The 12,534-nt window shown below is 40.5% G+C and overlaps 1 protein-coding gene across 5 annotated transcripts in view; it reads right to left on the bottom strand.

The window, feature by feature from the left end:
- LOC119176084 (dnaJ homolog subfamily C member 7) overlaps positions 1-12,534 on the bottom strand; it is a 106,218-nt gene that overhangs the window by 3,260 nt on the left and 90,424 nt on the right. For all 5 annotated transcript variants that reach the window (XM_037427212.2, XM_037427210.2, XM_075876865.1 and 2 more), the window contains exons 6-9: positions 10,773-10,937; positions 7,151-7,242; positions 6,993-7,066; positions 2,695-2,841 (exon numbers count right to left, since the gene is read on the bottom strand). In XM_037427212.2, coding sequence (XP_037283109.1) covers positions 2,695-2,841; positions 6,993-7,066; positions 7,151-7,242; positions 10,773-10,937 — 478 coding nt within the window. The remainder of the gene's footprint in view (positions 1-2,694; positions 2,842-6,992; positions 7,067-7,150; positions 7,243-10,772; positions 10,938-12,534) is intronic.

Raw genomic sequence — 12,534 nt, 5'->3', positions numbered from 1 at the left:
CAGTGGGAAGTACCATAAAAACTCTTGTCAGGAAATTGCGAACGCTCGCTTCCCATACGCGGGTGACAGCCACTTTATAAAGACACAGTCCGCACAGTCCGCTGCTCACGCTTCATTTGACTCTGATAGTGCACGTGCTTTTCGTGGTGACAGAGTACAGCAGCAAAACATCATTATTCAATATAATTTCATGCGAAATTGAAGAGCCATATGCGATCACAAATTTCACATAATCTTCAGAACCACATGTGCTCAGTATTGAGCAAAGGCCTTATTCGACAGGCCCTCTTCACACCCGAACATGGACTGTGCGCGCTTGCTAGCTCAGTGATCCCGCACTCATGGCCGCTCCAGTGACGAAATATTTTCGAAATTGGCGTCCTCAGTGCAGTTGAGAGCTATTTCAGTACTGCTTGCTTTTTAAGAAACTAAAGTAAAGGCCTGCATTTCATACTTAGCGGGCAGGAAGTACAATCTACAATTGCATATTCTTCCAGAAAATCATTTTTTGACAAGCTGTAACTGAAAGTGAAATCACAATATGCATTATGTAACATTATGCAACAAAGCTGATGTGCAGGAGAATATGTGGGAAAAGTTAAAAATATCTAATTTTTTTTTAATCGTCGTCAGAAGTTTCCCTTGCATGCTCTTTCTTGAAGTTAGCATGATTATATCTTGTTATAGAAAGTGTTATTATAATAAGCTTTAGCAGTTTTATAAATAAGCATGCAGAAAAAGTAATGCAGAATTTTTCGCCACTCTGTCATAGGCCTTTTTTGAAATAAAGGCCTGTAAACTAGACAACCTTTAGGTCAAATTTGAGAATTTTTATAAAAACAGCTATACTACGCAGAAGATTGAAATGTCATTGAACGTAAGCACAAGTACGCCTATATTTAGCTAAACAAATTTGAGGTACGTAGCCTTAATGTATATTGTATAATTCATTGCAAGTCCAAAAAAAAAAAAAAAAAAAAAACAGCAGAGCAGGTAAGCGTGGCACTCTACCTCTTTATCATTATTGATTTGCTATGTTTTGCAAAAATTTTTTCCAGCGAAACGAATTGATGTTTTTTTTTACCACTCATCAGGCAACACTATATAAAATGTTGAAAGAAATTTAAGAGGGCAACCAGCCATGCTTTGTTCAATCTTGCATGGAATCACCTACAAGGACTGTTATTCTCCTTGCACACAAGAAAAGCGCAACAGTTTTACTTGACAGAGAAGCTTGCAATAACAAAAATTCAAAATCTTGAAACCGACTTATAAGAAACTCTTCAGATAGAACAAAACATACTCCAGTCTGACATTTTCAAGCAACACCCAGAAGCAGGATCCTGCAAGCCGAGACACAGCTGGGATATTGTGGGCTTCTCAAGAGTCACAAACCTCGCGTCCCACACCTCCATCCAATTGTGGATTTCAGATCTTCACTCTGTGGGTTCAAATATTTTCACAAGATTCTGGCTTTGCTTGTGAGTGGAATACCAGCCTACACACTCAACACCAGCCTCTTTGTAGAGGAAATGAAAGAAGTGACAACGAACAGTTTATGCGTAGATTGTCTCATTCAATGGGTCCTTATTCACATAGTTCCTAACAAACCTGCGGTCTCCAGCACACGAGCCACCTCTTTTATCCGGTGCAAGACCAATCTGTACATCAGAAGAGAAGATGTAAAGTAGGCAACTACCAAACTTGGGAGACTGATTCACAGAAGCCTTCATCGACCGTGTGTTCAGAAAGCAACCATGCTTTTACAGTAATGTCTCTGAAAGAAGTGCTACATTCAACCCCACTTTCTCTCACAATCTGCTTCTGCTGGCGAGAATTTTGGGTTCTCTAGAAAAAATAATGCTAAGGTGCCTTGTGAATCAATGTCAACACTTACTTGTCTACTGCCATGTCCAAAACACCTAGACTGTGGCAGTCCAGCATTTAGAATCTTTTCACCAAGTGAGAAATGTTTATGTTTAATTAGAATACGACTTGAAAACTGTAGGTGGAAGCCACATGGTATTACAAACTACTAGTAAGTAGCTTGTTAGTCTGCCTAATGCAATGGCCTGAAAACAGCAGCTGCTATCAACTGCTGGTCACATGCTGCCAAACTAGTCCTCCCATACATACCTCCATGCCGATTTGACACAAGTAAAGATCAGAGCTTGTATATTGCTTTTTCAGAAATGCATAATAATATTATTTCGTGCTTTACGTCCCAAAACCACGATACGATTATGAAGGATGCCAGAGTGGAGGGGTCCGGAAATTTCGATCATATGGTGTTTCTTAACGGACACCAAAATCGCTCAACACATGGCCTCTACCATTTCACCTCCATTAAAATGCAACCGCCACAGCAAGGATCGAATTCGTGACCTTCGGGTCAGCAGCCAAGCACTGCAACCACTACACAGCCATAGTGTATCCTGTTCTTGTGTATCCTTTTATTCCTGTTCTTATCCCATCATATGTTCAATGAACGGACTTTGCCGACAGTGGCACAATTTTACTGAGAGTGCATGCATCAGACATGAGTGATACCATACAAGCAGCACCACGGATTGTTGTCATGCATGCACTCCTTCTTTTCATTTACTTTTAAATTAAAATACTGGAGCAGAGGCTTGCCTGCATTTTCTCTGACAAACCAAATACTAATTAAGATGTACTGAAAACAAAAATTACCAGGGTGGTGCATGAGGGCACGCTTCCTGTAAGCCTTTTTGATATCCTCCTCAGTGGCATCTTTATTTATACCGAGAACTTTGTAGTAGTCCTTGCGCTTGCTCTTTTTCAGCTCTAATTTAGCCTGATCCAGTAACCTTTTGTTTTCTGGAAAAAAAAAAAGTAAGAACACTCAGTCCTGATGCAGTACACTGAAAGCAATGTAGCTTAGCACAGGTTGAACCACAAGTACAACTAGCCGCTGCAAGTACCACTAGCGGCTGCAGCTCCCTACATTAACAGCTCGAGAGAAACTTGCCAGTGCATAACTGCATGAATGCCCGGGAAACTACATGCTACAGTTTAAACCCACAATAACGAAATTTTAAGAGAATGAGATTCTCACCGCAATGAAATATTTTCAGAGAACTGGCGAATGCCCATAGGAGTACACGCATTTTGCAACTCGTGACCATGAAACAGTTTTGCTGCAGTCCCTCATGAACAAAATTTTCGGAACGAAAGTGCACAACTAATCTACTCTAGTAACATTACCTGCATTCAAAAACTTTCAAATGCATTCTTGGTAAACTTACATTGTGCATATTGCCCCAGTGCACTTGAGCAGTCGACCCCATCACTGTTTACAAAAAAGAGGCTGGCGACAATAATGATAATGATTTGCCCATTCGTATGGATGACTGCACAGTGTCTCAACCAAAAATGCACAAAAAAAAAAACAGTACAAACTACACTATTTTGAATAAACCACAAGATTATGAGGCGACTTTACAGAGGGCGCATGTTAATATTTTAATGGGCTGACACGGAAGCACCTGCTTGTTATGCCGACTCGTAATTGCGGACTATGTAGCCAAATCCACATCCCTCTAGTTTCTTTTGTTGGCATTGTGAATGAAGGCAGTGTGCTAGATGCGAAAGTGAGTATTAAATGTTTGGTAGGTATTTCTTTGTTGTCGCGTCTGATGACGATTCGTTTCACATCCGTGACATTTTGCTCTTTCCTCCCTTCAAGCAGTTCCTGTTCAGACATTTCAAGAAGGTCTGCTTCTGAAACAACTCTGCGTGTGGTGTTCATTGATCTGTGAGGTGAAACGGATACTGGGATATCACCAAATGCTAAAGACTATCAAGTTTTTCATAGTGACGTTTTTCAGGCAGCTCAAGAAGAAGGTCTCTGCTAGCCATCTTTGTAACCTTGTACCCTGGGCCAAAGACATCAGTCAGAGATTTCGCAACAAGAAATGGAGATATGGCTCTGGCTTGTTTTGTTGAATTTTCGCTGTGCACAACATGGAATTTTGGAAAGCATTGTCTGGGTTGGTTGAAAATTGATATGTCATCGGTGCGTCCCCTCTTAGGCGGAAGACGATCTAGGAGACGGGGAAATGCAGGTGTTCCCATAGTAGTGTACTTTTTTTCGGCAGCAATGGCGACCACCCACCATGGAGTCCAACCAGGGGACGCTGAAGCACTTAATAGCATAAGGCTGCAGACGCCAGCCGTACATTGCCACTATAACCAAATATAACTACTCAAGATTGAGTAATTACACAAGGTTAACCCTTGCCACCAGGAAAATTGGAAGTAAACAGAAGAGAGAAGTAGACAGGAAAGACTAAAAAAGAGAGAGATAAAGACAAAGTTGTAGGGGAGAGAGATAGGAAAAGGTGACTGCCGATTTCCCCTGGGTGGGTCAGCCCAAGGGTGCCGTCTACGTGAAGCCGGGGCCAAAGGGGTGTGTTTCCTCTGCTGGGGGGCCTTAAAGGTCCAATCACCCAGCGTCGGCTCAACCCTCAGGATCCCCTTTTCCCCGGACACGGCAAAGCCACGCACGGCTAAGCGTGGGAGGGAACCAAAACTTCCCCGTTAGCTCGGGTCCGTGGTGTCGCTACACACCAAACGCCTACTTGTGCAGGCCACTTTGCATAAAAATTACTGCAATATATCTGAAACTATTACAGATAGCAGAATATTTTATTTTGCAGCATGAAGCTATATGTTTGGAGCACACAACATAGGAAGCAGATTTTGATTTCTCTTGATGCAAGTTTTTCAAACTAGTCTTTTGTGTGACCACACAATGGCCACATTCAGGGCTGTAAAGTTTAGTGTACTGTAATGTAAGAAATAATGACCCATTCAAAAAACTGCTTTTTATGTTGCATGTCTTATGCTTTCTACTGTCAATCCCTATGCTATTTATAAATTTTTGGCAGGTTATTTTTCTATTATGGTAAGAACAATAGAAATTGTTATCTTGATTATTTAATTAACTAATGAAGCTACAGAAAAAAATAACTACATTTTTAGAATCAGGAGAACAAACTAAGTAAGCATGCCAACTTCTGTCACACTTGGTTCAAAAATAAATGAGAGAGCCCTAAAAACCATGTTCCCCCTTAAATAGTGTTTATATAGGCACTATAAAAACAATATAAAAGCCCTCTTTAACCTCTAATTAATGCTCATATATCAAAGTGGTACAATAGAAATGCATAGAACAAAATAGGCATTTGCTTGAAATCAGGTCTCTAGTAACGTTGTAGACAGCTCTATAGGGTTGCAGTAAAGCTTTTTCTACACATCGGCAGTCATACTGGCGGTTGTAATTAAAGGATTGATATGTTGATTGATATCTGGGGTCTAACGTCCCAAAACCACTATATGATTATGAGAGATGCCGTAGTGGGTTTGTAATTATAGAGAACATGCAAAAAAAAGGAATGTTGAGAGAATATTCCCCTTCATCCCACGATGTTTTTTAGGAATTTCACCAGCATTTGCTATTAGAGTCCTTTCAAGCTGCCAGCACATTGTAAGTTATCTGTGAAAGACATCGGTAGCACGTCTACTCCAATAGGATGTTTCTGTAGGAAAATAGCATCTTTAATGCACGCCTCTCTGGTCCCTTGCAAAGCAAGAGATCTAGAAACAGCCGTCCAGAGTCGCTTCATCTTAGCATTTTTCTCCTTGTAGATCTCTTAGGCAGTGCGCAGTATATTAGGCCACTTTACAGTCATCTTGAATTTACCCATTGCGATTGCACTTGTCATCATTTGCAGAATTTAAGTTGCCTTGATGCTATTTGACCACAAATGGCCCTTGTGCCACAAAACATTAAATATCATCATGTGCGCAGGGTAATACCCCTGTTACATGGCAAAGCTAACATTATTTACAACTAATGACATTAGGCGGACCTAATGTCATTTTACCTGCGTGCTGTCAAACAGCGAACACAAATGTAATTTTGAAATGATGACCATGACCCCAGCACTCCGAAGCCGTGGCTTTGGGAGAAATGAAGATGTATTGAAGCTTGCATGTAACATGCATGTATCCACTAAAATAATTTTTTGGGTAACAAGGTGCTCTTTGAATATAAACGCGGCCATTTTACACAACTTGCCACAGCTGTACGACACACTCGAAAACCAACATGGCCGACGACATGACTGAGTGTGAGTACAGTGAACTGAAGCTGGGCGCATGTGTTTAGGAAACTCATTTGAACAAAAACGTTAATTTTTCCGAAATGACATTAGTTTCCCCATGTGACAGCGAACAAATGACATCGCAAAGAAATGACATTGGATTTGCCGTGCGAGATGTGCAACGACTTGCAATATCTAGTAGTTTTTCCCGCCTTTAGCCCACTTCATCGATAACATAGTAAAATGGTGAAGTTAACTTGGCGTGCACTGCATATATACCATAGCACAAATAAACAACGCCACACCATTGGATAAAGGGGTTGGATCTCACAGTAAGCCGATATTTCTGAAAAACAAATAATTCTCAAAGCTGCTATTCTTTGATACTTTTATTTCGGGTAGGTTTAGGTATACTAATCGGGAAATTTGGTATACTAATCGGTTTGATTTAATCGATTTGGTTTAGGTATACTAATCGGGAGATCGGACAGCTTTTTTCCAGGCCACGTTTTTTCACCGTAAATGTTTTTGCTTTTGGTGAAAATAAAGTTCTTTGATCGATTGAGTGATTTATGGCCACACCCACACACACAATCAGCAGGAGCGGCCAGAAGTCTGGAGTCTCCGGGACAAGTTGGCAGAGTAGGCAGGTGTGTCATAACAGTAGCAAAGATATCGTAAAGCCATTATTTGCAAGCGAAAAGATGCAGAACTTTGTAGTTTTAATGAATGTGGCAACATTTCTTTAGAATGGCATAAAAAGCCCTGCAGTTTTCAATTTCTTTATATGCATGGTACCCCAGCTTGCAGAAAGATGCTACTGCTATGGTGAAAATACTTTACTAAAAAAATGAAAAGCACCTAGAGTATGTTCTTTCCGGAAGATGCGCTCATAGTCCCGGACAGCTTCTTCATACATTTCCAGATCCATGTAGCTGCAAACAAAAACATCTTGTTGATGGTATGTCTGCATTAATGAAGTCCAGAGCATATGCCCTTGTAGTATGCACAAGGCTTACGTTTTCGCACGCCTCATGTAAGCCTTCAGATAATCTTGATTCAGTGATATGGCAGTAGTGCAGTCTTCAAGTGTTTGATTGAGCTTGTTTATCTGTTAACCAAAGAAAACATCAAAGGCTGAATGAAACTTCCAACTGAAAAAAATAATACCAAATATTTAATTCTACTGACATAGCAAGCAAAAGCCACTAGACTCGCAGCTTTTGTTTAAATTCCAAATGCTAGCTTCTGCAAACAAGCTGTTGCAGACTACTTCAGTCCTCTGCGCTCGAGTTAAAGAAAGCTCTGCCATATTATATGGCCCTGTAATGCACAGCAAGAGATATTTAAAGAGACTGTCTACTGTCCTTCAATGCCTTCCCATCTTGCATCAATAAAAAAAAAAGGACTGTCTCAAGTGCTCAGTACTGCAGTGGTTTCTCGGACTACCAGAAATTTTTAAGAGAATATTTTTACCTACATTCTGCCTTCTTCAAATGGTGTAGGAACATGCACAACACTCGTTATTGCACTTGATGTCAATTGTGCTGATGAAAGTAAAAAACTAGAACCACATACACTTTTTGCAGAACTAATACATTATCACTCAACAATAAAAATATTACCATAGCAGTAGTTTAGAGCATGCATTGGTCAAATAAAGCATTAATATCACAGTCTTTCCTGTTCTGGTTACTTATTATGAAAAACCACAGCAGACGAGTGTAATACTTGGTGAATTCCAGAAACAGTGCATTAATTTACGATTCAGTTTCAGCATTACCAGACCCCTAAGGTACAATTCAATGTAAAAAAGTCCCAAACAACACTTTTGCTGTCAGGGGTTCTTTAAATATGAGAAAATAAATAGTCTGATGCTGCCAGAAGTGCACGAAATGCCAGTGTCGTGGAACAAACTACAGTGATTCCACTCGCTTGACGCACTTCACAGAATAAGAGAAGGACCTTGTTATTTATAAATTACAGTTGACTTCAGCGCCGGTGAATACAGGCACTTTACTGGTACTTTACTCGCAGATATGGTTAGAAAATAATACAAAATCAGCCGCATCGCTGACCTTTCACCAAAAATGTCTTTTTTGTTAATTTTTCCCCCTTTTGAATGTTTATACAATCTGCTGGTTAGGGCACCATGGAGGCTTTTCTCCACAGGCAGGTGTCAACACACACTCAACCATCACGTGGGCCAGCAGTGAAGGTGAAGTGCTTGTTTGGGGTTAATAATGGTGTATGCATGAATTTATTTGACGCAGCTTACGCCTAGGAAATGCTGACAAAGCACCAAGAAAGTCTTTGGTAAGGGCCCCTCATCAAGCAAACTTTCAAAATGACAAACGGTTGCCTCACCCCAATAAAGGCTTAACTGAGATGAGAAATACTTTATTGTTATGAATTGAAGTAGATGAACTCTAAAGAAGCACCTGCAGTGTTGTCAATTACCACCTTCTAAGGACCGCTGACACCAAGTTTTGAAACTAAAGATGCTTGTGTTCTTTGAGAGTTCTGCATGCAAGGGCACTTTTGACCAATCTATTAGTCATGAGCCCGTTGCCTGCAAGATATTTCAAGTTGGTTTAAAAGTAAAGGTGCATCCTCATTCGAGTACTCGGGTGCCGCAATCAACATTATCTGTGACACCGGAAGAAGTCAATCAAGTATTGTCGGTGTTGCAGGGTGCACACAATACTCCCACTGGCACATCGCAAGGACCATTGTTTGTCCCCCCTCATTCTGTGTTGTCAGGCTGCTCTCAAGGTGGTTTTGGCTGCTTAACCAGGAATATTTTTCTTCTCTCTGAGGGCGTCACGCTCAAAGCACCCCCATCACTTCATCCTTCACCGCCCATGGGTCCCCCTATTTGAAAACAAATTGGGTGTTGAGCGTCATGCAAGCTTGAGTTTACATTGCAGGGGGACGCTAGTTTCCTATTGTAGTTAGGTGGGAGTTTCAAACTGATGCAAAATTAGGTATTCTAAATTATCGATGCTAGCATTAATTGACGATTCAGTTTCAGCATTACCAGACCCCTAAGCTACAATTTACTATAAAAAGTCGCAAAAAAAAACTCTTGCTGTCAGGGGTTCTTTAAATGTGAGAAAATAAATGGTCTGATGCTGCCAGAAGTGCATGAAATGAAACTTTATGTCATGAATTTCTTGTTTTTAACCCGAGTAAAGTATCTGTGAGGTAGTTCTCTCACCTCTGCTGATTGGCTGACCCACGATGATAGGCAATGCTAGGGGCAAATTTTTCACGACTTTCAGATGTAAATTAAAAATGAAATTCCTTGTCCATAGAATAATGCCGTGCTCATTGCTGTCTATGTCATATGCAATCTTATCATTTTAAGCCCAATCTTATACATTTATATGAGTGTTTCCTAGGCAGCCCCTTCAAATACAAGAATTTTATTTATAAAATTCACCTTTCGCATCAAGATGCACAATAACCAATGATTTGATTCAGGACTAGGAAGCACATTTTAACGAGGAACTATGTTATGAACTTCTAAGTGGGGTTATTGTAAGCCTAGACCCGTTTGACATTATCCAGAGTTCTACAGCACCCAAAATGTAAACCACTCAATACTGCAGAGCAGTAGACATTTTGTATTTTTATGTACAGTTACTGCATTCTACTATACGGCCACGATCTATGCCATAATGGTGCCAAAACTGAACCTGTGACTGAATGGAATTAATTTGGCAACTGCACAAACCCCTAAAAAGACCGACACAAGTGAGAACAGAGTGTTCTGTTCTCTATTTCGTCCACTGTGACGCTCATGTGCTGTCTTACCAACACACACCCTGTTATGCACTCTTCTAAATTTCTTGCCACACACTCATTCTCCAACAGTATGAACAGGTTGTTACCCATAGTGAGATAAATTACTCAACCAGCACACAAGTCTATACGACTTAACCCCTATACAACATAGTCTGTAAAATCTTCAATTACTTCAACACAGTTTTTTATGTGTTTTTAAACCCTAACTATATGCAAATAACAGAAAGCAGAGGAGTAATGTTCTCAATGTCCACTGCTATAGGTATGTGCCTTCAGCACAAAGCTCTCTATACCAGTGAAGAATCCTAACGGTTTACCATGTGTGTATTTGTTTCAAGCATTTCTTTACTAGTAAAGCCTTTTTCCTTGAATGCTTGAGGTGTTTATTTTTCCCTTTTTAGACTGCTCAGATTATGTAAGCATGAAAATTTTTAAATAGTAGAGGGAAAGCAGCAGATATTTGCTGGTATGGACCTGCAAAAAGTATGAATTAACCGAATGATGAAGTTTGAATTAAGAGGCTTTTAAAAATATTGAAAGAATAGAGGGCCAGCCAAAAATTTGAATTTCATTTGAATGAACTGAAAGTATGAATTATCAGGGTTTGAATTATTACAAGTCTACAATAAAACTTCCTTAAATTGAAACTCTGTCTCATAAGATGTCACTGAAAAATTCATTTTTCCATGGAGAGTGTGAGTCTTAACCCTGAGGTCTGGCAACCATAATTTGATTCCACACTAGCGAAGTCCACAGTCTCAATTTCATCACTGCATGGGATTCTTTTGTATTCCAACTCAGTTGAATGTATCAGTTGTGGACAGTACATACCTTTGAGCACACAGTTGCTCGATTGAAGTACAATTTTGAATTAGCAAGTTTATTGCTAGGATCCACTTCAAGAGCACCTGTGTAAATGTTGAATGCTTCCTGGAAGTTTCCTTTGCTAAATGCCTCGTTTCCTTCATCCTTCTTTGACTTTAATATACGGGCTTTCTATAAAAAACACAAAGGAAAAGAATTAACACCACACAAGATGCAAAGTAGCATACTGTTTCAAAGGTCTTGTACAACATTTACAAAATTTCATGTTGATATATTTTATTTAAACTCGAAATCCAAAGTTGGGGGATCGACTAATACCTCTTTCAGACGTGGCAACTTAAGTGCACTTTGAGCTAGTACACTTTGCTGCGAGTGTCATTAGCACGCTGTCACACAAGATAGTTCAGTTTCACTTGCTGCAATGTACACTTGCCGGCAAGTGCGTTCCCCAACATCACTTTGCTGCGACGAAGTGTGTAGCCTCAATACCAGTCGCTTGTACAGAAATACGCTGTTGCCTAAAGTGGTGGTCACGCAATTTTTAAACAATTGCTTTTGTAATAAGGAGCACTGCTGTGTATTAAAACAAGTCATAATACAAAAAAAAACCCTCGCTACTCCCCCAATCGGGCAGTTTGCCGCCACGTACGCTAGGGGGATGCGGCAGCACATGCTGTGCAATGGCTGCATTCGTCGCGTTGTTTACTTCCAGGCACACTGGTGTGGGTCATTTAAGATGGCATGTGCCACAGGTGCTACTTCCACAAAGACAATGTCCGACGATGAGACACAGGCTCAAAAATAACAAGTATACATGGTGCTACAAATCGATCAATTGCCACTGCCATCATTTCCAAAGTACACTTTCCTTTCAAGTGTAGCAGCGAACTGCCAAAATGATACTTTGTGAGCATAAGTATACTCACTCTATTGAAACCGAAATGTGAACCACCAGTAAGGGCAAGAGAAAAAAATCAGGCTCAGCTTCGTCTTTAACTTTTTTGACCTTGTACCTGCGGAAAAGTGCAGGGCCTCGTGTACAGGACTGCGTGTGCAAACTGGGAAAACCAAGAACTTCCATGAAAGAATGTGGCAGCACAGGAATGACCTCAGTCAGTGCAATGGAATAACACCGAGCGGTTTGACGACCATACCAGCCCTCATAGCGCGGTGACTTTGGAAAAAAACTTTCACCAGTGGCTCTCCTTTGATTCCTAGCTCACTTAACAGACACCAGGAAACATTGAATGCAGCACGAATAGGTACACTGCCCTCCCTCTACTTTGAGGACTAACGACAAGTCGTGGCAAACCTTGCACGAGCTGCCCATTTCGGGCCTTTTCACCCCTGAAGAAAAAGCTGATCAGGCTTCAAAACATTGAGTTTCTTTGAATAAATATTGGTTGGAGTTTTATCTTTTCTCAAGCTTTTTGTTATCCCAACCAAGCAGACTTCTGCTGAATGTTCACCTTTGAAAGAATACAGATATCGTATATCTGTATTGCTATCCCCAAACCTAAGTGTCAGGCTCGTTACTTCAATTTGTACTCTAACTGCATTCCTTGGGGCATACAAAGAGCACGAAAGCTCAGTTACGAGAAAATTTAGCCAGGAGAATTCCCGTGCCATCAAGCTTTTTGCATTGTGAACTGGGCAAACAAAATGAGGAGTGAGAAACCATCATGCTTCCACGTGTCTAATCTGACCATGAATGGAAAGGTGTTTCGATAAGAAAGAAAAATACTGAAAAAAAAAAAAAAACGGCCGC

Source organism: Rhipicephalus microplus, chromosome X, assembly GCF_043290135.1.
Source record: "Rhipicephalus microplus isolate Deutch F79 chromosome X, USDA_Rmic, whole genome shotgun sequence".
In the NCBI taxonomy this organism is placed as follows: domain Eukaryota; kingdom Metazoa; phylum Arthropoda; class Arachnida; order Ixodida; family Ixodidae; genus Rhipicephalus; species Rhipicephalus microplus.
The sequence above is the reverse complement of the archived record's forward strand: the minus strand, read 5'-3'. Positions and strand labels throughout refer to the sequence as shown.